Source organism: Carcharhinus amblyrhynchos, chromosome 1, assembly GCF_965287045.1.
Source record: "Carcharhinus amblyrhynchos chromosome 1, sCarAmb.v2.hapA, whole genome shotgun sequence".
NCBI lineage: Eukaryota > Metazoa > Chordata > Chondrichthyes > Carcharhiniformes > Carcharhinidae > Carcharhinus > Carcharhinus amblyrhynchos.
Window position 1 is genome coordinate 177,125,918 of NC_137324.1, and position 26,947 is coordinate 177,152,864.

At 42.7% G+C, this 26,947-nt stretch overlaps 1 protein-coding gene across 1 annotated transcript in view; it reads left to right on the forward strand.

The window, feature by feature from the left end:
- The first annotated feature begins 6,194 nt into the window (after positions 1-6,194).
- metap1 (methionyl aminopeptidase 1) overlaps positions 6,195-26,947 on the forward strand; it is a 36,353-nt gene continuing 15,600 nt past the window's right edge. Inside the window, exons 1-5 of the mRNA XM_080195758.1 lie at positions 6,195-6,320; positions 18,443-18,494; positions 20,638-20,747; positions 22,133-22,193; positions 25,304-25,395. Of these exons, the coding sequence (XP_080051884.1) occupies positions 6,198-6,320; positions 18,443-18,494; positions 20,638-20,747; positions 22,133-22,193; positions 25,304-25,395 (438 nt within the window). The 5' untranslated portion in view covers positions 6,195-6,197. The remainder of the gene's footprint in view (positions 6,321-18,442; positions 18,495-20,637; positions 20,748-22,132; positions 22,194-25,303; positions 25,396-26,947) is intronic.

Sequence of the window (26,947 nt, forward strand, 5' to 3'; positions counted from 1 at the left end):
ACAATGTCCCAGCCAATGTCTAGGAACCCATCAATTTCTGTCTTAAATATATCGATGACTAAGGCTCCACAGTCCTCTGGGGTAAGGAATCCAAAGCTTTATCTTATTCTTGGGTGAACAAATCCCTCCTCTTCATAACTTTCTCTCCATCTTCCTCTCTGTTCCCCATGACTCCCTTGTCAGTCAAAAATCTGTCTAATTCATCCTGGAATACGTTCAACGATCCTCAGCCTCCATTGGTTCCTGTGGAAGAGAAATCCAAAAGACTAACAATCCTCTGAGCGAAGAAATGTCTGGAAATATATAACATGGCTACAGTACCACATTACAAGTCTATTGAGGCCTATTTCTGCACTGTAGGGTTTCTTTGATTTTTCTATGTCCACAATCAGATGGCAGATGGAGTATAATACGGGGAAGCATAAAGTTATTCACTTTGCCCCTAAGAATAAAAAAGCAGAATAATTTTCAAAACGTGAGACACTTGTTTAGTGTTGATGTTCAAAAACAATTGGGTGCACTGGCACAAAGATGCAAAAAGTTGGCAAGCAGATACAGCAAGCAATTAGGAAGGCCAATGGCACATTGGCTTATATTGCAAAAGGATTGGAGTATAGGAACAAACAAGTCTTGCTATAGTTGTACAGGGTTTTGGTGAGACTGCACCTGGAATACTGTGTGCAGCTTTGATCTACATGTTTAAGAAAATATGTATTTGTTTTGGAGACGGTACTGTGAAGGTTCACTAAAGTTGTCCCTCAGATGAGGGATACGTTCTAACATAAGAACATAAGAAATAGGAGCAGGAGTAGGCCAACTAACCCCTCGAGCCTACCCCGCCATTCAATAAGATCATGGCTGATCTGTCGTGGCTCAGTTCCACATTCCCGCCCTCTCCCCATAACCCTTAATCCCCTCTCTCATCAAAAACCCATCAACCCGCATCTTAAAAATATTTAGCGAGGCAGCCTCCACCACTTCAACGGGCAGAGAATTCCAGAGATTCACCACCCTTTGAGTGAAGAAGTTCCTCCTCAACTCTGTTCTAAACCGCCCTCCCTTTATCTTGAGGCTATGCCCCCTAGTCCTACTATCCTTTCTGAGCGGGAAGAGTCTCTCCACCTCTATCCTATCCATCCCATTCATCATCTTATACGTCTCAATGAGATCTCCCCTCATTCTTCTAAACTCTAACGAGTACAAGCCTAATCTGTTCAGCCTCTCCTCATAGCTCAACCCCCTCAACTCCGGCATCAGCCTAGTAAACCTCCTCTGCACTCCCTCCAAGGCCAAAATATCCTTGCGTAAGTACGGCGCCCAAAACTGCACACAGTACTCCAGCTGCGGCCTCACCAATGCCCTATACAGCTGCAGCAGGACCTCCCTACTTTTATATTCAATCCCCCTCGCGATGAAGGCCAGCATCCCATTCGCCTTCCTAACCACCTGCAAGCTGGGTTTTTGCGACTCATGCACAAGGACCCCGAGGTCCCTCTGCACCGTCGCCTGCTGCAGTTTTTCTCCACGTAAGTAATAATCCTTCCTACCATTATTCCTACCAAAGTGGACCACCTCGCACTTACCAACATTAAATTCCATTTGCCATTTCCTGGTCCATTCGCCCAGCCTATCTAGATCCTTCTGTAGACTCTCCCCACCCTCCGCACAATTTGCCTTTCCACCAATTTTGGTGTCATCAGCAAATTTCGACACCCTACACTCGGTTCCCTCCTCCAGATCATCTATATAAATGGTAAATAGCTGAGGCCCCAGCACCGACCCCTGGGGCACTCCACTAGTCACCAACTGCCAATCCGAATAGCACCCATTGACCCCCACTCTCTGCCTCCTATTTGACAACCAGTCCTCTATCCACGCTAACACCCTACCCCCAACTCCATGCCCCCTGACCTTCTGCAATAACCTCTTGTGAGGTACCTTGTCAAACGCCTTCTGAAAATCAAGAAAGACCACATCCACCGGCTCTCCTCTATCCACCGCCCTAGACACATCCTCATAGAACTGATGCTGAGTAAATTGGGCTTTTATCCTCTGTAATTCTGAAGAATGAGAAGCGATCTCATTGAAACCTACAAATTTCGAAAGTGGCTTGATAGGATAGGTGCTGGGAGATTGTTTATACTAATTGGGAAATCTAAAACACAGGAGCACAGTCTCAAGATAAGGGACCAATCATTTAGGACTGAGAAAAGGAGAAATTACTTCACTTGAAAGATTATGAATATTTGGAATTTTCTACTCCAGAGGGTCATGGATGCTCCATTGTTGAATCATTTTAAAGCCACAACAGACAGATTTCCCATCTCTTGGAGAATTAAAGGATATGGGAAGTGAGTGGGAAAATGAATTGAAGCCCAAGACCGCTCATGATCTTGAATGGCGGCAGAACTGGCTTGATAGGCTGTGTGGACTACACCTGGTTCTATTTCTTCCTGCCCCTTCCCAAGATCAGCCTCTGATCTTCGTGTAAGCATTCTCCAAGGCGGCCTTCACAACATGTGATGACGCAGAATCGCCGAGCACAAACTGATAGCCAAGTTCTGCTCACATGAAGACGGCCTCAACCAGGATCTTGGGTTCACACCACACTATCTGTAATGCCCATGACTTGCCGGGGCTTGCAAAATCTCACCAACTGTCCTGGTTTGAGACAATTTACACCTCTTTTAACCTGTGCTTAACCCTCTCTCCACGAGCATTGTCTGCACCTCTAAAAACCTGATTGCCTATTAAGACTCACATTCCACCCAATAGCTTGTAAATTGAGTCTGTGTCTATATATGTCCCATTTGTGAACCCAACTCTTCACACACTTGATGAAGGAACAGCGCTCTGAAAGCTCATGCTAAACCTGTTGGACTTTAACTTGTGAGACTTCTTACTGTGCCTACCTCAGTCCAACACTGGCATCTCCACATGATGTATTCAGAAGGAAAATCAGTCTAATTGCTGTAATTACAGAGGAGTCTCCTTGCTGTCTGTCACAGGGAAGATTATTGCAAGGATCCTTCTCAAGCACCTCCTCACATTGACTGAAAAACTACTTCCAGAGTCGCAGTGCAGCTTTTGCCCATTGAGAGGCACCACAGACATGATCTTCTCTGCATGGCAAATTCAAGTGCAAGGAGAAGCACAACTTGCTGTATGTGGCCTTTTTTGACCTTAGAAAAGCCTTTGACCCTGTCAGTCTGAAGGCTTATGGAGTATCCTCCTCAAATTTGGCTCCGCTCAGCAATTTGTCACCATCCTTCACCTACACCACAACAGAACCATTTTGGACCCTATCTCAGTGAAGGCTGGGCTCAAACAAGTCTGTCATTGCACCAACTCTCTTCTCCATTTTCCTCACCGCATCTCACCTCCAGCAAATTACCCACAGGTGTGGAGGTAATCTACAGAAGAGATGGGAACTTGTTCAACCTACGCCATCGTTGATCCATAAGACCATAAGACATAGGAGCAGAATTAGGCCACTCAACCCACTGAGCCCTTTCCACCAATCATGGCAGATTTTTTTCTCCTGCCTTTTCCCTATAACCCCGCTCCCCTTATTCATCAAGACCCTATCTATCTCTGTCTTAAAGACATTCAATGACCCGGCCTCCACAGCCTTCTGTGGCAAAGAGTTCCACAGATTCACCACTCTCTGGCTAAAGAAATTCCTCCTCAGCTCTGTTTTAAAGGATCGTCCCTTTAGCCTGAGGTTGTGTCCTCTGGGTCTAGTTTTTCCTACTGCTGGAAACATGCTCTCCGTGGTCCACTCTATCCAGGCCTTGCAGTATCCCATAAGTTTCAATAAGATCCCCCCTCTTCCTTCAAAACTCCAATGAGTACAGACCCAGAGTCCTCAACCATTCCTCATCCAAAACCATTTCAATCTCATTCACAGAGTTTCGTACACAAATGACACTTGTGTGTGCTCACTCAGAAACTAAGTCCTAGTTCATTGCTGGCTCCTTCTTTGAAACATATATGAAAATAGGTCTTTCACTGAACACCTGGAAGACTAAGGTCCTCTTCCAACCAGCTCCCCAGAGCACATCTTTCCCTTGTTGATTAAGATATTGGAATGCATAACAAAAATGGAAAACAAGGTTGATATGCTTTTAAATTGATATACTTAATTATATCACAATTTCGAACTTCTCCTTTGTGTTCTCTCTAAAAAGGCAATGCTTACGGTTTACATGATTCAAAAGTCTGAGGTCACATACTTACCAATTCAAAATCAGCTTTTTCCCTGCTGCCATCAGACTTTTGAATGGACCTACTTTATATTAATCTGATCTTTCTCTACATCCTAACTATGACTGTAACACTTTCCTTCTCCCCTGTGTACTCTATGAATGGTATGCTTTGCCTGTATAGAGCGTAAGAAACAATATTTTTTACTGTATCCCAAAACATGTGACAATAATAAATCAAATTCCCATTGATGATTTAATCATTCTAATTGTTAGCCAAAAGAACACGTTTGTGTAGTAACTGGGAATCACAGAATGATTAGGTGTTGATAGGGACCATTCAGTTCGTTGCACCTGTGGGTGACACTTTGTTCAAAGTATTCAATTAGTTCTAATCCATCCTGCCCTTTCCCTATAAATCTGTAAGCTTTTACCATTCAAGTATTTATCCAATTCCTCTTTGAGAATTATTGTTGAATCATCTATCACCAATCTTCCAGGCTGTGCATTCCAGATCACAAAGCTCATTTAAAAAATCTTTTGTTTCTTCTAGTTATTTTGTTCATTAAATTTGTGTCCTCTGATTATTGACCCTCCATCATAGGCACGGTCTTTTCTCTATCATAACCTCTCATGACATATCTTATCCTCTCAATCACATCTGTTAACCTTCTCTGCTCTCAATAGAGCTCCAGTTTTTTCAAAAACAGAAGTCCCTCATCCCTGGTACAAATCTCTTCTGCACTCACATTAAGGCTGCAATAGCCTTGCTCAGATGTAATATCCAGAATTTAGCACAACTCAACTACGGAGATAAGTTGAACCGTTGAGGTGGGAGGGAATGGGATCACCTGAAAATTTTATCTGCACTTAATAGATTTTTGTTCACAAAATAGTTATGGAACGAATGCAAATAGATGGAATTAAGTTATAGGCAAGCCATGATCTAACTAAATATAGAACAGATAGAGCAAAAGAGCTTTCGATTCTTTCATCAGTTGATTTGATTTGATTTATATTGTCACACGTAATGAAAAGTATTATTTCTTGCATGCTATATAGACAAAACATACCGTTCATAAAAAACATAGGAGAGAAGGAAAGGTGAGGGTGCAGAGTGTAGTGTTGCAGTTACAGATAGGGTGAAGAGAAAGATCAACTTAATGTAAGTGGTATAAATTGGTTGCTGTGTTCCCAATATGACAATAGTAACTACACTTCATTTCTTTTAAAGTACTTTTGAGATTGTCTGTGGTCCTGAAAGACATCATATAAATGTTAGTCCTTTATTTTTTTTTCCCTCAAGAGCAAGATTCTGTTTCAAGACTCTGAAGAAGGTGGAAGAGAGTATGTCTGGAGTGCATGGGGTCCTTGATTATGCTGGCTGCTTTTCCGAGGCAGTGGGAAGTGTAGATAGGGTCAATGGATGGAAGACCGGATTGCGTGATGGACTGGGCTACATTCACAATCCTTTGTAGTTGGCACTCTAAGTCCTTTCCGAATGTATAATAGCTTGGTATGTCTCCTACTCCAACCAAAACCGCAAGAAACTCACCTGATGAAGGGGCAATGCTCCGAAAGCTTGCGCTACCAAATAAACCTTTTGGACTTTAACTTGGTGTTGTGAGACTACTTTTTGTGCCTACCCCAGTCTAACGCTGACAACTCCACATCATAACTTTAACTTGTACAGCACTTTTGATATAGCAAAATGTCCTAAAATTCTTCAGAGGATATTATCAAACAAAATTGAATACCGATCTACATATGCTGGTATTAAGACAGGTGACTAACAGTTTGTTCAAGAAGGTATGTTTAGAGGAGTGACTCAAAAGAAGAGAGAGAGGTGAAGAGTTGTAGCGATTTAGACACACGTTATCTCTCTCACTCCAACCTCATTCATTCAATGAAAGCGGCTTCAGGGTGCGCGCGTGCGCAGTTGCCGCTCCCAGGGCCGGTCCTCCAGCTTCCCGGCATCCTCGGCTCTCCATCATGGCGGCGGACGGGGAAGCGGCAAGGCGCGTGTGTGAGACGGACGGTTGTGACAAGGAGGCGCGGCTGCAGTGTCCCACCTGCATCAAGCTCGGCATCCAGGGCTCCTTCTTCTGCTCGCAGGTACCGGGAGCGGCGGGACCTGGACACAGAAAGCCGGGGAGTGGGGAGGCTGCGCTCCGGGACCCCGGGGAGGGCGGGGGGGGAATCCGCCCTGAGAGGCAGGGCTGAGGACGGAGGAGGGGGATCCAGCCGGGAGGTGGCCATAGATTCTGGACCCTGTCTCTCTTCAACTCCCCTTCTCCCCCCTCCACAAACACCGACCGTCCAGGCCCTAAATTCCACAAGACCCACTACAGCCTTACCCCACTCCCCTGTCAGTAATAGACACACATCCAGCCTGTCCTTCCCATCTTGAATCCTCAACCCTCACTTTGACCTACCTCCTCCAAGCCAACAGCACTCTTAGGCTGATCTCCCTGCTGGACTCCTACTCCTGCTGCGCCCCCAACCTCCCATTTCCTCCCTGACTCACCCATACTGACCCAGATTTATCCCCCAACCTCCCCACTCCCACCCCCCACTCTTCGCCACTCCTGCCTTACCACTAGTAACCGAACTGGACTAATCATATAAATACTGTGGTAGGTCAGAGTCTGGGAATCCTGCAGTGAGTAACTTACCTCCTGACTCCCCAAGGTCTGTCCATCATCTATTGGACACAAATCAGGAGTGTGATAGAATACTCTCCACTTGCCTGGATGAGTGCAGCTCCAACATTCAAGCTTGAAATCCCTCAGGACAAAGCAGCCCTACTTGATTGGAGTGAATTAAACATTCAACTCCTTTCACGACTGGAGCACATTGGCAGCAGTGTATACCCCCTCTACAATTGCAGCAACTGTCAAGGCTCCTTGGTTAACACCTTCCAGATTGTGAATTCTGCTGATTCGATTCTAAGTCCTAGAAAGACAAGGGGAGCAGATGCACGGGAAAACTACCATCTGCAAGTTTCCCTGCAAGTCACGTACCATCTTGACTATATTGTGCCTTCACTGTCACTTCCTCAGGATGTGTGATCTGCAAGGTTGGAGAAGGTGGCTTATCACCACAGTCTTGAGGCAATTAAGCATGAGCAACAAATGTTGGCTTTGTCTTTGACTCTTACATCCTATGAATGTCTACGGAAAAAAAAAGAAATGTACAGTGGGCCCAACCCTCCTAAGTTACCTACCTTCAGATCACCTCCAGTCCCCAATCAGAGCCCTCTCCACTTCCACTCTGCCACTTTCTAATCACTGATACACTGCTCCCCCCATACTTCTCCATCTCCATAATCATCTCTGCTAAATATTTTTAAGACGCGGGTTGATGGGTTTTTGATAGGAGAGGGGATTAAGGGTTATGGGGAGAGGGCGGGAAAGTGGAACTGAGCAGCGACAGATCAGCCATGATCTTATTGAATGGCGGGGCAGGCTCGAAGGGCTGGATGGCCTACTCCTGCTCCTATTTCTTATGTTCTTATGTTCACCCACTCAAACTGTCTTCTCTTCCCCATTTGACCCCAGATGAATTTAAGGTAGTGATTGGCAGTGATCTATGTATTAGCAGAACAGACTTGGGACTGATTGGTCCCTTGTGTGCTCTGATTGTGATTTAGCCATTTATTTTATTACAGAGCAACATAGCTTGACCTTGTCCTTGCTTACCTTGGGGAGATAGTGCCATTGTAGTAACATCTTGTGGTGAAGGATCCTCTTGGGGAGAGTGATCATTGTATGGTGGGGTTTCTGGTGCAGATGGAGGAGGAGGAGAAAGTGGGTTCCCGGACACGCGTCCTTTGTTTGAACAGAGGGGAGTACGGTAGGATGAGAGAAGAATTGGCGAATGTTGACTGGGGAGCGCGTTGGAAGGTAGGTCTGCTGAGGAGCAGTGGAGGATCTTTAAGGAGATCTTTCTTGGTGCTCAGCAGAAATTTATTCCGATGGTCAAAAAGGACCGTAGGAGGAGGGGTAATAAGCCGTGGATAACGAAGGAGGTGAAGGAAAGTGTTAAATTAAAAGCGGAGGCGTTTAGAGTAGCTAAGAGTAGTGGGCGAGAAGAGGATTGGGAGAGGTTTAAATGTCAACAAAGATTGACAAAAAAGTTGATAAAGAAGGGTAGGAGAAACTATGAAGCTGGGCTAGCGCTTAATATAAAAAAGGATAGCAAGAGTTTTTATAAATACATAAAAAGGAAGAGGCTGGCTAGGGTGAACGTTGGACCCTTAGAGGATGAGAGGCGGGACTTAGTGGTAGGGGATGGGGAAATGGCTGAGGTCTTGAATAACTTTTTTGTTTCGGTCTTCACGGAGGAGGACGTGAATAATTTGCCGGGTGTTAGCGATGGAAAGGTGGTAGGACTGGAGGGTCTCAATGACATTATTGTTACTACAGAGGCGGTGCGCGACAGACTGGAGGGACTGATTGTGGACAAGTCCCCAGGACCGGATGGAATGCATCCGAGGGTTCTGAAAGAAATGGCGGAGGTGATAGTGGATGCCTTGGTGGTTATTTTCCAAACGTCGCTGGATTCTGGGGAAGTGCTGGAAGATTGGAAAATGGCTAACGTTACGCCGTTGTTTAAGAAGGGTGGCAGGCAAAAGGCAGGGAATTATAGGCCGGTTAGTTTAACGTCTGTTGTAGGTAAAATGTTAGAATCTGTCATCAAGGAGGAAATAGCGAGGCATCTGGAGGGGAATTGCTTGATAGAGCAGACGCAGCATGGTTTCGTTCAGGGGAAGTCGTGTCTGACAAATTTATTGGACTTCTACGAGGATGTGTCTAGGGCAGTGGATAGAGGAGAGCCAGTGGATGTGGTCTTTCTTGATTTTCAGAAGGCGTTTGACAAGGTACTTCACAAGAGGTTATTGCAGAAGGTAAGGGGGCATGGAGTTGGGGGTAGGGTGTTAGCGTGGATAGAGGACTGGTTGTCAAATAGGAGGCAGAGAGTGGGGGTTAATGGGTGCTATTCGGACTGGCGGTTGGTAACTAGTGGAGTGCCCCAGGGCTCGGTGTGGGGCCTCAGCTATTTACCATTTATATAGACGATCTGGAGGAGGGAACCGAGTGTATGGTGTTGAAATTTGCTGATGACACCAAGATTGGTGGAACGGCAAATTGTGCGGAGGGTGTGGAGAGTCTGCAGAAGGATCTAGATAGGCTGGGCGAATGGGTCAGGAACTGGCAAATGGAATTTAATGTTGGCAAGTGCGAGGTGGTCCACTTTGGTAGGAATAATGGTAGGAAGGACTATTACTTAAGGGGTGAAAAACTGCAGCAGGTGACGGTGCAGAGGGACCTCGGGGTCCTTGTGCATGAATCGCAAAAACCCAGCCTGCAGGCGGTCAGGAAGGCTAATGGGATGCTGGCCTTCATAGCGAGGGGGATTGAATATAAAAGTAGGGAGGTCTTGCTGCAGCATTGGTGAGGCTGCAGCTGGAGTACTGTGTGTAGTTTTGGTCGCCGCACTTACGCAAGGATATTTTGGCCTTGGAGGGAGTGCAGAGGAGGTTTACTAGGCTGATACCGGAGTTGAGGGGGTTGAGCAATGAGGAGAGGCTGAATAAACTAGGCTTGTACTCATTAGAGTTTAGAAGAATGAGGGGAGATCTCATTGAGACATATAAGATGATGAATAGGATGGATAGGATAGAGGTGGAGAGGCTCTTCCCGCTCAGAAAGGACAGTAGGACTAGGGGGCACAGCCTCAAGATAAAGGGGGGGCGGTTTAGAACGGAGTTGAGGAGGAACTTCTTCACTCAAAGGGTGGTGAATTCTCTGCCCGTTGAAGTGGTGGAGGCTGCCTCGCTAAATATTTTTAAGACGCGGGTTGATGGGTTTTTGATAAGTGAGGAGATAAGGGTTATGGGGAGAGGGCGGGAATGTGGAACTGAGCCACGACAGATCAGCCATGATCTTATTGAATGGCGGGGCAGGCTCGAGGGGCTGGATGGCCTACTGCACCTATTTCTTTTGTTCTTATGTTCATTGCTCAGGTTCTGAGGGATAGAGTTCAAATCCTGCCATGGTATATGATGGAATTTTAAAAAGTAAATTAACAAAATCTAGAATTATAAGCTAGTCTCAGTAATGGCAACCATGGAACCATCTTAGTCTTAAAAAAATCTGGTTCACGTATGTCCTTTAGGGGAGGAAATCTGCCATCCAACATGTGACTCCAGACCCATAACAATGGGTCAGGCCTACATGTGACTCCAGACCCATAACAATGTGGATGATTCTTAACTGCTCTCTGAAAGTCACTCAGCTCTAGGCATTTAGGGATATGCAACAAATGCTGGCCAGCCAGCGACACCCACCTCTGATGTGGACTTACGTTCACACTTGCACAATATTAGCAAATATTTTCTGACCTAGAGCAAGAGTTCAGGATCATTTTATTTTATCAATGAAGAGTCACTAAGGTCGGATGCAGATGACTACTGCTGCTATGGCTCAGATCAGGAAACTTTGTAGGCAGTTTGTGATTTCTAAGGTAGTTAATTGTTTAACATCAAAAAAGCAGTGTAACTGAAGGCAGCCTTAAATTGTCAAGCATTTGTTCTGTGCCTTTTATACCTGTTCTAAAATGTGGACTTTTGATCACTTGGTTTGCTCACTATCGGTAGTTTGACGTGAAAGTGTGTGCCATATGAAGAGTAAAATTGTTTTTATCAGTAACATGAAGCTGGGAAGTGTATGAGAAACTTTTGTTTTGAGCTTACAAGTATAGGAAAGTTTATATATGTGGCACATTCTACTTTAAATAGGAAATAAAGGATTATCTTGGGAATAGGTGCCTTTATAAAGCAAATGAACAAGCTTGATGTGGTTTTTTGGCATGTTTGAGAGGCAGAATGAGGGCCTCAGTGGGACTAGTTGGTGCCTTCAACAGTGAGGAAAGAAAGAAAAATAATCTTGGAATTTTGTTAAATCATAGAATCCCTATAGTACAGAAAGAGGCCATTTGGTCCATCGAATCTGCACCGACCACAATCCCAACCAGGCCCTACCCCCATATCCCTACGTATTTACCCACTAATCCCTCTAAACTACACATCTCAGGATACTAAGGGGCAAATTAATCGTGGCCAATCAACCTAACCCGCACATCTTTGGACTGTCGGAGGAAACTGGAGCACCCAGAGGAAATCCACACAGACACGAGGAGAATGTGCAAACTCCATACAGACAGTGACCAAAGCCAGGAATCGAACCCAGGTCCCTGGAGCTGTGAAGCAGCAGTGCTAACCACTATGCTACCGTGCTGCCCCGTTCTTAGATTTATTCTTGGATAAATTTTGCTAACCCAAAGTATACAAGTTATTTTTTCTGTTAGCCCATATCACAATATTGAACATGCCCACACAGTTACCAATAATATTTGATGGCTTGCAAAATAATTCATGATTAATCAATCCTCTTCCCTTGCTTTATATACTGTCATAGACTATTTATTTTTCATTTGGAAGCTGCTGAGTTTTCTCTCTACCCTTTTGGTTGTCCTTGATCTACCTTACTTCTGGAATATGGAAATTGATTCTCTGGAGACTACTTGCTTGCCTAAACAATGCACTATCTACTTGTTCACCTTGAGTTATTTGATAATCGTTGCCAATTTTCTTTCTGTTTTTTCAGCTACCTCCCTTCAGTAGATTTATACTATCAATTATTCCACTGCCTTGTTTAATAGTTTATCTTTACATTTTGTGCCCTTACATCTCCATTTCTTATCATTTTCAGTCTGAGGTCAATTTCTACAATTTCTATTGCCAGTGATACCAATATTTTCCTTGGTGCTTACATGAAGAAGGACTTATATTTGTGTAACACTTTTAATCAACCATTGAATGTCTCAAAGCCAATGATAGATTCTGAAGTGTGGTCACTGTTGTAATGAATATTAAAAAATCTCCTGCCCTTGTATCTTTTATATTATTTCACTTCCAGATGCTACTGTGTTTGAATTGCTTTGTAAATGTTAGAGTTTACTCCCAACTCAACTGGTGGTGATCAAAATTTCTTTATTGCCAGTTGATAATCAGTGGTTGTCAAAATGATGTTAACTTTGAGATCTGCGTAGATATTTCTACAAATGGTCACTTCTTAATTGTAATGTTCAGGGTGGGGAAGAAATGGGGCCAACATGAGTTTGGATTTTATAATTAGCTGAATAAATAAATTATTGTAGACTTTTTATGACATGGAAGAGGCCAATCAGCCCATCATGTTCGTGTCAGTTCTCTGTAGAGCAATTCAGCCTACTGAATTGCCAACTGTTTCCTGTTGCCCAACAAGTTCACTTCCCTCAAGTGTGCAGCCAATGTCCTTTTGGCATAATTCATTGTCTCCATTTCAACTCTACATTGGTGGAGCACAATATTGAGCAAGTCTTTGGAATGGTTTAGATAAGCTGAATCAGTGCCAATTATTTGTATTAGCAATGACAGTGCTGTGGTACAATAGGGGAAATGTGAAGAGAAAAGATTTATAGATTTGTGGGAAAATGGCAGAAGAGTGCTGGCAATGGTATGGACATGATGGGTGAATACTCTCTCAGATTTGGTTATGGTGCTCCCTATAATTAAATTGTCATGTTGGGGAATGCACAGGAAGATTAAATATATTAGCAGTGTATTGGAGGGTCTCTAGCACCCCAGAGAACATCAACTTGGCATAATTTCGTGCTGCAGAAAATACATTTTTGCAGGGAAAGGATAATTATCAAAGAAACTGTGGAGGACTGTAGTGTCAAGAGATTAATATGAGCTTTACAAAAATTACTGGCAATATAAAATACAACAAGTGATATAATGCTGCTTTAAAGAGTTGAAATATTTTATACAATATATATTTTCAAATATTGTGGAAAAAGTTGTGTGTACCATGAGTTACAATGGCACCTTGATATTTAAGAGTTTATGGCATTTGCTGCATTGTTATATGAAATATCTGTAAAGATACACTGTGGAATTGTGAATCTCTCAGTGTCTCGTTGAAAGCGTTCAGTATGTTCATTGTCATCAATTGTATTTTGCGTGTTTGGTTAGTCCAGTCCAGTCGTGCTGAAGTGAACGTTGTCACTTTATATCAACAGTGTTTGTTTTATGAAAGAAAGATGACAAAAATAAAGCAAAGTGCCCTTTTTGCTTTTGGTGGTGCTGTGGGTTAATGAAATGACCCGTGAAATGGGGACTGTGTAATTATGCTTGAGCAGGAGGGGGCAACCCGATGTGTTTTAACAAAGTTTATGAAGCTGGGGAGGGAACTGTAGCATGGTGAAAGTGGTTTAGGAAGAGATCTGGAGGGTGGACACAATGGCAAATTACTCTGAAAAGCATTCAAGTAGGCCGAGGGGACAATGACTTGTACAGTAATTCAAAATTATAGACTGACATTTCAGTGCAGTACTGAGGAAATGTAGTCTTTTTGAAGAGACGTTGGACCAAGTCTGCCTTCTCAGGTGGAAATCTCTCCTCCTCCACACTCCGCCGCCGCCCCCCCCCCCCAAAAAACAGGACAATATTTATGTTACAAACTCCATTGCCAAAAAAATGAATGAGCTGGTCATTATTGCTATGCTGCATGTGGGGCATTTCCTACATATTAGTGGCTATGTTTCAAAAGTACTCCATTGGTTGTGAGCAGTTTGGGATGTGCTGAGGTTGTGAAAATGACTAAATCTGTTAGGCTGCAGGGGGATGGATTATGCTGAACAACCATTGAGGCATTTGAAGATGAGGAATTTGATATCGATGGCAGAGATATGAATAGCCAAAGGTGGCGACTATGGGAATTTGACAGTAAGCCTTACTTGTGGCAAACAAACTTTAAAATCAGCCTCGGTCTTGCAGCCACTGAGCCAGGGAGGAGCTCCAATATTTGATTCAGGGTGCTTCTTGAAATTTAAACTCCTTCAGGAGTTATGAATAAGTACAGTGCCTATTGGAAAGTCTGTTTCAATTGTGAACCCGATCACAGTAAAGCTTAATTCTAAGTCCACAGGTGTCGTCTTTGAATCAAGAGCCACTGGTAGGAAGAAACAAATGTCCAAGCCGATTTTTAAAAATATATGTTAAGAAGCCCAGAGGCAACATGACTAATTGCAGTATCCCAAAGGGTGTTTGTATATTTGAACTGGGCATGGGTCAAATCTTGGATCTCCTGACATTTAATGGCTTACTCAGAAAAGAGAAATAAACAGGTTTAGCCATTTTCACAACCTCAGCACGTCCAAACTACTGACAACCAATGGAGTACTTTTGAAACATAGCCACGAATATTATGTAGGAAACGCCCCACATGCAGCATAGTGATAATAATCAGCTAATTTTTTTTTTGCAATGGAATTTGTAGCATATTGTCCCAAGGCAGCGGGTGGGAATTTCCACCTGAGAAGGCAGACTTGGTTCAAGGTTGTATCCAAAAGACAGCATTTCCTCAGTACTGCACTGAAATGGGCTCGTGTCCAGGAATGGGGCTCTGTAACCCATGACCTTCTGAATCAGATGAGAAGGTGTCTCCAGTGAGCCAAGGCTGACAGCAAGTAGTATTAATAAATTTGAAAAACTGAAGTTGGTGCGAGCCGTCATTTATTTGAAAATTACTCCCAATTTAGTCAGTGTTAACCATTTCAAGTTGCCCTGTGTGCCACAATTATACAGTGTATTCTTAAGTCAATGTTAGTTAATTTAGATAATTTGATGGTACAAAAATAAAATTAGCACCTGATTGCAGTTTTGCTGTAATTTTGTTTCTTGGTTCAAATTATTGGGGAGTAATTAGAGAGGCGAGGGATGAGATTGCTGGGCCTCTGACGCAAATCTTTGTCTCTTTGGACACAGGTGAGGTCCCAGAGGACTGGAGGATAGCGAACGTGGTACCGTTGTGTAAAAAGGGTAAGGGGGATAGCCCAGGTAACTATAGGCCGGTGAGCTTAACGTCAGTGGTAGATAAGTCGATGGAGAGAATTCTTAGGGATAGGATGTCTGCGCATTTGGAGCGTTGTGATCTGATTAAGGATACGCAGCATGGCTTTGTCAAGGGGAAGTCTTTCCTTACAAATCTGGTAGAATTCTTTGAGGAGGTGACAAAAACGGTTGACGAAGGACGAGCCGTTGATGTCGTCTATATGGATTTCACTAAGGCGTTTGACAAAGTCCCTCATGGTAGGTTGGTACAGAAGATTAAAGCTCATGGGATATGTGGTCAGGTATCTAGATGGGTAGAGAACTGGTTTGCAAAGAGGAGTCAGAGAGTAGTTGTGGAGGGGTCTTTTTCTAGCTGGAGGTCTGTCACTAGTGGTGTGCCGCAGGGCTCGGTACTGGGACCTCTTCTCTTTGTAGTGTATATAAATGATTTGGAAGAGGGAGTAGGTGGTGTGATCAGCAGATTTGCTGATGACACCAAGATGGCTGGATTGGCGGGCAGTGAGGAGCAGTGTCTGGCAATACAGCAGGATATTGATAGGCTGGTTGATTGGGCAGATACGTGGCAAATGGAATTTAATCTGGATAAATGTGAGGTGATGCATTTTGGCCGGAATAATGTAGGGGGAAGTTATATGATAAAGGGTAAGCCTGTAAGGAGTATAGAGTCGCAGCGAGACCTGGGGGCGCAAGTGCACAAGTCTTTGAAGATGGCAGTGCAAGTGGAGAGTGTGGTGAAGAAAGCCTATGGTATGTTAGCCTTTATAGGAAGGGGTATAGAATATAAGAGCTGGAGTCTAATGTTGCAGTTGTACAGAACGTTGGTTCGGCCTCATTTGAAGTACTGCGTACAGTTCTGGTTGCCTTACTACCGGAAGGACGTGGAGACGCTGGAGAGAGTGCAGAGGAGGTTTACCAGGATGTTGCCTGGTATGGAAGGACTGGGGTATGAGGAAAGATTGAAGAAATTGGGGCTCTTTTCCCTTGAAAGACGCCGACTGAGGGGGGATCTAATAGAGGTATATAAGATTATGAAGGGTATAGATAGAGTAAACAGAGGTAAGCTATTTCCTGTAATAGAGACATGTAGGACAAGGGGCCATGGACTCAAGGTGAGGGGGAGTGGTACAACACAGATATTAGAGGGAGGTTTTTCACACAGAGGGTAGTGGGGATATGGAATGCTCTGCCAAGTAAGGTGGTGGAGGCAAACACACTAGAGTCATTTAAGAGTAACTTAGACAGGCATATGACTGAGTTGGAGATGGGTGGATATAGGAGAACCTTTTAAATAAGGGTCATTAGCATTGGGGCGTCCCTGGTAATGTAAATGGGTATAGTATGATATTAATGTTTTTTTTCTCTTTCATTCACAGGTTTTAAGTCGGTCCACCTCGTGTCCAACGAGGGGCATACACACGATGGGTCATACTGGGGCTGCTCTTGGTTGTTCGAGATTGGCCTAGTGCTTCATGTCGTTAATGTGTGCCTAAACTGGACAAGACACTGGGCAAGACGACAGCTCAGTGACTATCGCTGATTGCTGTGCAGACACATGGATTTGGGCCAGTGTCTGTGGGAGTTTGCGCATTCTCCCTGTGCTTGCATGGGTTTTCTCTGGGTATTCTGGTTTCCTCCCACACCCCAAAGGTGTGCTGTTAGGCTGATTGGCAGGAATAAATTGTCCCTAAATCAGTTTCCCTCAATCTGGATGGCCATAAAACATTAGATAGGGGTCATGAGTAGAGAGGTGGACTGGTGGTGTTGAGATGGTGGCGCGGGCTCGTTGGGCCGAAGGGCCTGTTTCCCGGGCTGATTTTGTTCTTTGTTCTTTGAGTACAATTTCTTAACATAAAATAAAGACTTCTGATTGTGAGAAATAGATTTTTTTTGCGTTGCCTTGCTCAGCCAATATTCAGCGCAGTTCTAGAATTATTATGGCCTCTTTTATCTATTATTCTCTTACCTGGATGTAGCTGTTCTCTGAATTGTTTGCTTATTCTGTGTAATGCAGGCCAATTAAAAAAAATACTTCAAGTGTAATTGTATATCAAAGTAAATTCATAAATAAATGTATATTTTGACATGTTTTGTTCCTGATCATGTTCCAAGCCCATTTGAAAGTTTAGGATTATGTTCATCAAAATAAAGTCTTTTGCTCTTTGCTACAGTTGAGAATCCGTTTTAACATCGAGAATGCAATTTAGCACTTAACCACTGCAGCCATAAGTCTGCCAAGCAATTGCCAGTGCTAATATTGTAAGAAACGTGATCAGCTATGATCCATTTGTCGACATCAATCTTTGCTGCTTGAAAACTGAAGTTCATTTCTAAAATTAATTAGTGCTGCACTAATGAACTGAAATAGTAGTGACTCCACAGTCCTTGCGTAAATGTTGTGGGCAGAATAGTTTGCAGTAAAGCTGGTGGGATAATTGGTTCATTGGTGGGTCAGTGAATAAACTGTATGATGATGCAAAATCCTCTGGCATGATATGATTTCAGCAGTGGCTAGTGCAGTGATTTATAGGAGACACCTGTTAGCTACATCATTAGAAATACCAGTGATGACATTTGCACTAGGTGCCCAAGTGCAAGGGAAGGAAAAGGTGCTTAGTTTGCAAAATTCTTACTGATTCTGTTGGTGTTTACTGTTCACGTAGTAAAGATGTCAAGTGGAGTTAATATTTCTTTTATTAAAGCAACAGTCCATCCTGAGAGTTGACTAATCTCAAAAATTATTCGAGTAACTTGTAATATTAAACAACATTTTGGGAAAATATGCCTCTGTTTGGATCTTAGAAAACTATGCACTGACCAGTTATTGGGCAAATGCAGCAAAGATATATGGAATAGTCATTAGTGTTTTCAAATGGGGACCATCATTGGAACTATATTTTAAGAAGGTATGAGGAGGTGCATGTTAACTCCAAAAATAATTTTGGAGGTAAAGTGAAATTGCTTTACTTGAGACATGTCGATCTGAGCTGATTAGAATCACATTTGTAATTGGCAAGGAATGGCTGAAACACAGAATTTGGAAATTGATTCAGACTTGCAAAGATTTGGCTGTAAAATTTGATCACAGCATAGCCTGGGATTACCAATCTACACTACACCTTCTAATAATGTTGTGATATTGGGATGCTACTGCTTACTTTGCATTTCGAAATGTAATTGTAGGATACATGTGCACGCTTACGTAAAACATAAATTTGGACATTTTCACTTAATTTTGTGTTAAATGACAGTTTTTGTTAAATTTATCTTTTTGCAGGAATGCTTCAAAGGAAGTTGGTCAACTCATAAGCTTCTCCATAAGAAAGCCAGTAAGTACTTCATGCAGTGGAGGGGAGGGGGGAGTGCTATGACTATAGGCATTTGTGTTTCTGCCCCAATCATGTGTGTAACATTTTCACCTCCAAATCAAAAGATTGTGGGTTCAAACATTACTCCAGAGACTTGAGCACAAAAACTAGGCTGATGTTCAGGTGCAGTACCAAGGGAGTGTTGCACTGTCAGAGGTGCCATCTTTCTGATGAGATGTTAAATTGAGGCTTGTCTGCTTTCACAGGTGATGTAAAAGATCTATGTCACTATTTCAGACAAGAGTGGGGAGCGTTCTCCTTGATATCCTGAGATCAATATTTATTCTTCAATCAACCTCTCAAAAAATAGATCATCTGGTCATTATCTCACTGTTGTTTGTGGGAGCTTGCTGTGCACAGATTGGCTGGCATTTTTCTTACGTTACCACCTGTTGACCATTAAGCACGATGTGACATATTGTTGTCATGAAAGGTGCTGTATAAATGTGAACTTTTATTTTACTGGAATGTGACTAAGATAAAACTTCAAAAGTTTCGATGACTGCACATGCTTATTGATAAAAGAAAACGCATCCATTATATATTCAGTGACAATTATATCTCTTTTATTATGTCAGCATTTGGCACATTTGCATCAGTTGACGCATTTTCCCTGCAGCAACAAATCACACGTAAACAGGTATGGAACGTAACAATTGAAAAGCGAGAAAAGCAGGTATATGTTCCTTCAACAAGGAATATCAAGACTATTGGAAAAGAACAAATCAAACAATGTCAGGACATCTCAAAAGTACTTTATAGAAAATGAAGTATCCTTTGAAATGTAGTCATTGTTGTAATGTTGCCTCACGATAAGCTGCTGCAAGTAGCATTGTGATAAATGGTCAGATAATGTTTTGCCTGAGATGTTGGTTGAAGGATAAATATCGGTCACCAAAGAGAATGTCCAAGCTTTTCTTGGAAATAGTGGCTGTGGGGTTTCACGTTCGCCTGAGAGGAAAGGCCTTGGTTTAACATCTTGTCTGAAAGATAGCACCACTCACAGTGCACCTCTCCCACATTTCCTTCAGTACTGCACTGGTGTGTCAGCCTAGATTTTATGCTCCGGATCAGCCTTGAACCCACACCTCTATGACTGGGAAGTCACTGCGTTTCCCACAGAGCCCCAGCTGGTACCTCCCAGATATAGCGGTAATTGCCCTTGTTATTTGGTGACATGCAGATTGCAATCTGGGTGCTTTGCAAGAAGTTGATTGCAGAAAGTTAGCAATCAATTAGACATGTTGCAGACTTGGTTGTCCCCCTGTTTTGTCCTTTGTAAAACTTGTCTGGACAGCATTTCCATTGGCCTCCAATTCACCATTAATTGGGAATCTCTCAATGGATGGTTATTGTGGCAAATGGAAACGTTGCCACACTGGTGCAGTTAGGGATATTCTAATGAAGTAGGAAACAAGGCATAATGGACCTATCTCATATTAAAGTTGATATTTCTCTACACCCATTTATGATTGTAACACTACATTCTGTACCCTCTCCTTTCCTTCTCTATCTACAGTATGTCTTTTCTGTTTGGCATGTAAGGAACAATACTTTTCACTGTGTACTAATACATGTGACAAATCAAAAAATTAAATCAAAATTTTGCAACAAAATGGCAGGAATTTTATTAACTGCACATAGCTACATTCCCCAAGATTTGTGAAATGTTTTACAGTCTGACTAACCTTTCCCATCTTGAAGCAGAAAACAATTTTTAGACCATAACACATAGGAGCAGAATTAGGCCACTCTGTCCATCGAGTCTGCTCCACCATTCAATCGTGGCTGATATTTTTCTCATGAGCATTCTCCTGCCTTTTCCCCATCCTGACCCTCTGATTAATCAAGAACCTATCTATCTCTGTCCTAAAGACACTCAATGACCTGGCCTCCACAGCCTTCTTTTCGGCTAGAGGTTTTAAATTCCATGATGAAGGTTAAACAGCTGGTATTTTGTTTAGTAAAACTTAAAATTTTGTAACCAAAACTACTTTTACAATGAACCAATAAATAAAACTGTCATGGAAAATGATTTGTACGTATGCGTTGCAGGTGCTGTTGTAGGTCAGTGAACTAAACTACAGTTTGTTTTCCTCTACAGAAAATGAAAAGGCCAAAGAAGAATGCTCCAAATCTGAGAAAGGTGAAATCAATACAGATCCCTGGCCCGGTTATCGATACACAGGGAAGCTGAGGCCGCACTATCCGTTGGTATGTCGAATACCATTTATAAATTCTTATCACGGAACAAATGATTGCAAAATACTCTGAATGCTGGAGATCTGAAATAAAAGTGGAAAGTGCTGGAAAAGCTCAGCCAGTCTGGCAGCATCTGTGGAGGGAGAAAGAAAGTCAATTTGGACTTGAATCATTAACTTTGTTTCTCTAGCCACAGATGCTGATGACCTGCTGGATTTTTTTCAGCACTTTCTGTCTTGTATTATGAATAAAATAGTTGCTAGGTATTTGGCCCTTCTGGCTGAAGAGGATAATAACGTACAAGATGCTGCCTGTCTGCCTGCTGAGCTGGCAAATGAGATTAAGCAATAGGTCAGTAGAGATGCAGTGACAAACATTTAAGGGGATATTTCAGAATGCACAGAATAGAGACGTGCCAACGAGTAAGAAAAAGTCCAAGGGGCGATCCACCATCCACAGCTAACTAGAAAGATTAAAGATAATATCAAATTTAAAAGGCATATATATGATTGTGCTTGGACAGATGGTAAATCAAAAGATCGGATAGAATATGAGGAACAGCAAAGGATGGCTAAAAGATTAATAAAGAAGGAGAAATTGAGTATTAGGGAAAGCGGACCAGAAATATAAAAACAGAGAATAAGAGTTTTTATAAATAGTTTAAAAAATAAATGAGTTAACAAAGTGAGTGTTGGTCCAATAGAAAGCGAGTCTGGAGAATTTTTCTCATACTTTAGCCCAGTTAAGACCCCATTTCGACACTGTAGCGGGTGGAAGTCAAAGTTTGCTATGTGTTTGAGCTTTCTTAACCAGGGTTGTTGGTAAAAACTCATTTCTCAGCTGCTTGTTGGTGGTGCATGTGACTATATATAAATATCACCATAAAGCAGGTTTCTTCGGAATACTTGAAGTTCTTATAGTTCTGTTATTTGAAGAAAGATGGTGCAGGGTATTCTGTTTGAGAAAACCTGTTGGTGAAGAATATAACAGGAGCTAATCTTTGCAATCTTTTACATTCACTTACAGAATGACATATTTCAAGCATAAACCTAATCCAACAATCGCAGTTGTAGACCGTCTCGACTTTAGAGGCACAAGTGAATCCCCAATTAATGCCTAACACCTGCACAAAGTTAATATGCAACTTGTGCAGCGATGTAAAAGAGATAAGTCAAATGGTAAAATGAAGTTTATTTTGCAATGGACCATTGTTGGATTCCCTAACTCTTAACAGTTGAAGCAAGCAATGAAAATTTGTGTAGTATGTAACATGGTAAGAGTGTTGATTTTTAACATTGACAAGAAAAAGAGAATTTTAATTGGAGTAGAATTTCCAAAAATGTAATCTGAAATTGTGAGAACGTCAACTCACGTTTTGCATTTTCTTTCTCGTCTAGACCTCCATGAGACCAGTTCCAAGTTACATCCAATGGCCTGATTATGCTCATCATCCTTTAGGTATCTATCCTTTCACATTCAAATAACATCTAACCAAATGAATATTTTTCTAACTCGATAGCTTGCTTTGGATTGAAACCTACAGCCCATGATTATTCAGCCTTGTGTAATTAAAGGGAGAGAATTTGTTGCTGCAACAAGTAGGCTTATCATTACTCTTGAGGTTCTTTACAAAATGACTAATCAGCAATCAGTTTTGATCTCTCTACCTAAGAATGGATATACTTACCATAGAGGGAGTGCAGCAAGGGTTCACTAAGCTGATGCTGGGGTTGGTGGGACTGTTGTCTGAGGAGAGATTGGTTTGACTGGGCCAGTATTCATGAGTTTAGAAGGGTGAGAGGAGATCTGATTGAAATGTCTAAAATTCTAACTGGGCTGGACAGGCTAGATGTAGGGAGGGAGGTTTACCTGGTTGTGGAATCTAGAACCAGGGACACAGTCACAGGATATGGGGTAAGCCACTTATGACTGAGATGAGGACAACTTTCTTCACCCAAATGATACTGAGCCTGTGGAATTCTACCACAGAAGGCTATGGAGGCTGAATCGCTGAATGTATTGAAGAAAAAGAAAGATTTAATTTTAGGTTTTAATGGCATCAAGGGGTGTGGGGAGAAAGTGGAAATACGGCATTGAGATAGAGGATCAGCCATGACCATACTAAATGGTGAAGCAGGCTTGAAGGGCTGAATAACCCACTCCTGCTCCTTGTTTCTATGTTTCAATGTTTCAATCAACAGACACGCTGGGTGGGCTTTTCCGACCACGCTTCCCCCAAAGTTGAAAAATCCTGCCTGAGGTCAATCTTTGCATGATCTGTGTCCTGCTTGCTGCGATTCCTGTGGCGTGTGGGATAGGAAAATTCCACCCATTACTTTTCAGAATATTGGTTAGATAGGTAGGTATATTTATAAACTGGTACATATTAAGATCCCAAATTCACCCAGAACAGTGCTTAGTGGAAATGCAGCCACAAACAGCAATGAAAAATTGATGATAATTTGAACCCTATTATGCAGTGTGACTTGGTCAAAGTATTACATCAATTGTACAGTGCAGAAGCAAGCCATTTGACTCAACTGGTCTATGCTCCCCTTGAGCCTTCTCCCACACTTCATCACCTTCTCAGTCTAATCCTTTATTGCTTTCTCACTCATGTTTATCCAAGCATGTATGCTATTAATCTTAGTCAGGTAAAGAAGTTTCTCCTTTGTTCCCTGTTAGATTTATTGCTGACTATTTTAAATATGAGTCTTAATTTTGTTCTCTTCCACAAGTACAAACATTTATGTCTACCCTATCACACCCCCTCATAATTTTAAAGATATTCACCAAGTTATTCCTTAGTCTTCTCTTTTTAAGAGAAAAAAGCGCCAATTTGTTATGCATACGTATAAGAACATAAGATATAGGAGCAGGAGTAGGCCATCTAGCCCTTCGAGCCTGCCCCGCCATTCAATAAGATCATGGCTGATCTGTCGCTGCTCAGTTCCACTTTCCCGCCCTCTCCCCATAACCCTTAATCCCCTCTCTTATCAAAAACCCATCAACCCGCGTCTTAAAAATATTTAGCGAGGTAGCCTCCACCACTTCAACGGGCAGAGAATTCCAGAGATTCACCACCCTTTGAGTGAAGAAATTCCTCCTCAACTCCGTTCTAAACCGCCCCCCTTTTATCTTGAGACTGTGCCCCCTAGTCCTACTGTCTTTTTTGAGCGGGAAGAGTCTCTCCACCTCTATCCTATCCATCCCATTCATCATCTTATACGTCTCAATGAGATCTCCCCTCATTCTTCTAAACTCTAACGAGTACAAGCCCAGTTTATTCAGCCTCTCCTCATAGCTCAACCCCCTCAACTCCAGTATCAGCCTAGTAAACCTCCTCTGCACGCCCTCCAAGGCCAAAATATCTTTGCGCAGGTGCGGCGCCCAAAACTGCACACAGTACTCCAGCTGCGGCCTCACCAATGCCCTATACAGCTGCAGCAAGACCTCCCTACTTTTATATTCAATCCCCCTCGCTATGAAGGCCAGCATCCCATTTGCCTTCCTGACCACCTGCTGCACCTGCAAGCTGGGTTTTTGCGACTCATGCACAAGGACCCTGAGGTCCCTCTGCACCGTCGCCTGCTGCAGTTTTTCGCCCCGTAAGTAATAATCCTTCCTACCATTATTCCTACCAAAGTGGACCACCTCACACTTGCCAACATTAAATTCCATTTGCCATTTCCTGGCCCATTCGCCCAGCCTATCTAGATCCTTCTGCAGACTCTCCACACCCTCCGCACAATTTGCCGTTCCCCCAATCTTGGTGTCATCAGCAAATTTCGACACCCTACACTCGGTTCCCTCCTCCAGATCATCTATATAAATGGTAAAAAGCTGAGGCCCCAGCACCGACCCCTGGGGCACTCCACTAGTCACCATCCGCCAATCCGAATAGCACCCGTTGACCCCCACTCTCTGCCTCCTATTTGACAACCAATCCTCTATCCACGCTAACACCCTACCCCCAACTCCATGTCCCTCGACCTTCTGCAATAACCTCTTGTGAGACACCTTATCAAACGCCTTCTGAAAATCTAGAAAGACCACATCCACCGGCTCTCCTCTATCCACCACCCTAGACACATCCTCATAGAACTCCAGTAAATTTGTCAGACACGACTTCCCTTTAATGAAATCCGATATGAATAGTGTGCTGGAGTAGGCACTCGAACCTGCTGCACCGTTTGGTGGAATCATGGCTGATCTGTTTGTACCTTCAACTCCACATTCCCATCCACCCCTGATAACCTGCCGTTCCATTACTCCTCAAGAATTGTTCAATCTTTTTGAATAGTTATAACCTGACAGTTGTGGTATCATTGTTGTAAACACATTTTGCATCTTTGCCACTGTGTCATTTTGGTGTAAAGTATTGAGCTGAACCATTCACAGTACTCCCAAGTGAAACCAGATTTTGGACAAGTTTAACTGAATTTAGTTTGTCTGTCTCCCTTGCAGCCCTGCATCCAGTTTAATCTCAAACACTATAATTGGGTATTGCGCATCATGAAGAGGAATCGAATATAATTGTTCATTTGTATTGTATCCTCACTTTCCAGGAGTTTCTGAATCAGAGCAGTCCTTAAAGGGAACTTCACAGATCAAAGTTCTACCGCCAGAGGACATAGAAGCAATGCGGGTAGTATGCAAAGTAAGCTGTCAAGTTTTAACTCTTTTTAAATGCAGTTGAATTCTTATAGGATTAAAAATCAAAATACCTCATTGCTTATTTTAGAATTGGCCATGCTAAATTCTTCCTCAGTGTACCCAAACAGGTGCCGAGTATGGCGACTAGGGGATTTTCACAGTGACTTCATTGCAGTGTGAATGTGAACCTACTTGTGACTAATAAACTTTACCTTCTTCTTAGTCTTGTAATCGTAAAACAAGAGTCGCCAAATCGCAATATAGACCAATGTATAGTAACCACTTTGTGGTTAGCACTGCTGCCTCACAGCACCAGGGACCCGGGTTTGATTCCTGGTTTGGGTCACTGTCTGTGCGGAGTCTGCAAGTTCTTCCCGTGTCTCCATGGGTTTCCTCTGGGTGCTCTGGTTTCCTCCCATGTTCTGAAAGAAGTGCTGGTTAGGAGCATTGACCTGAACAGTGTGGTGAGAAGGGGAATTTCACAATAACTTCAATGCAGTGTTAATGTAAGCCTACTTGTGACTTAAAAATAAACTTTAGTGAATACTCTTAACTATTTGGATAGTGCGAAACTGTTGTTTCTGAATGTTACAAAGTGGCTGGGTAAAGTCGAAATTGTTTGAGTGGAGATGAGCTGCTCTCTTTAACAACTTGGATTTATATAGCGAAAGATCACAAAGGAGCTTGGCATGAAAAAGTACTAGAGTTTGACACTAAGCTACCTAAGTAGATATCAGGGCAGATGACCAAAAGCTTTGAAGTTTGTTTATTAGTCACAAGTAAGGCTTACATTAACACTGCAATGAAGTTACTGTGAAATTCCCCTGGTCGCCACATTGGCGACTAGGGTACACTGAGGGAGAATTTAGCATGGCCAATGCGCCCTAACCAGGACATCTTTCAGACTGTGGGAAGAAACCGGAATACCCGGAACAAATCCACATAGGCACGGGGAGAACGTGCAAACTCCACACATACAGTGATCCAAGCCGAGAATCGAATCCAGGTCCCTGGCGCTGCGAGGCAGCCGTGCTAACCACTGTGTTGCTGTGTTTGGTGAAAGAGTTTGGTTTTAAAGAGCGACATTAAAGCTTAATGAGGGAATTCCAGAGCTGAATGTATGGCTGCTATTGGAGTGATTAAAATCTGGTTAATTGGACAAGAGACCAGAATTAGAATGCAGAGAGCCTAGAGGGTTGTAGGGTTGGAGGAGGCTCTGGAGATGGGGAGGGACATGACCTTGGAGGAATTTGAAAATGGTTGAGAATTTTGAAAATGAAAGGCAGACCAATTATGTTACTCAAAATATGTTTTAAAAATTCTTTGGTCCTACTTTATGTTCCTTTATTAAGCTCAGAATTTTAGCTGTCTGAAATGTATTACAAAAGAAAATGATACCTGCCAAGTAACTGTTTCTCTTGTTTTGAATTGGTAACGTTTTCCATCAAGAGGCATTGTGCAGATTTAAGAAACCTTTGTACATGAGGGGCTTTCATCCTGGAGTACTGCAAGTTATTGTTTCCACTGAGAAATTGTGTGGTGATTGGTAATGAGAG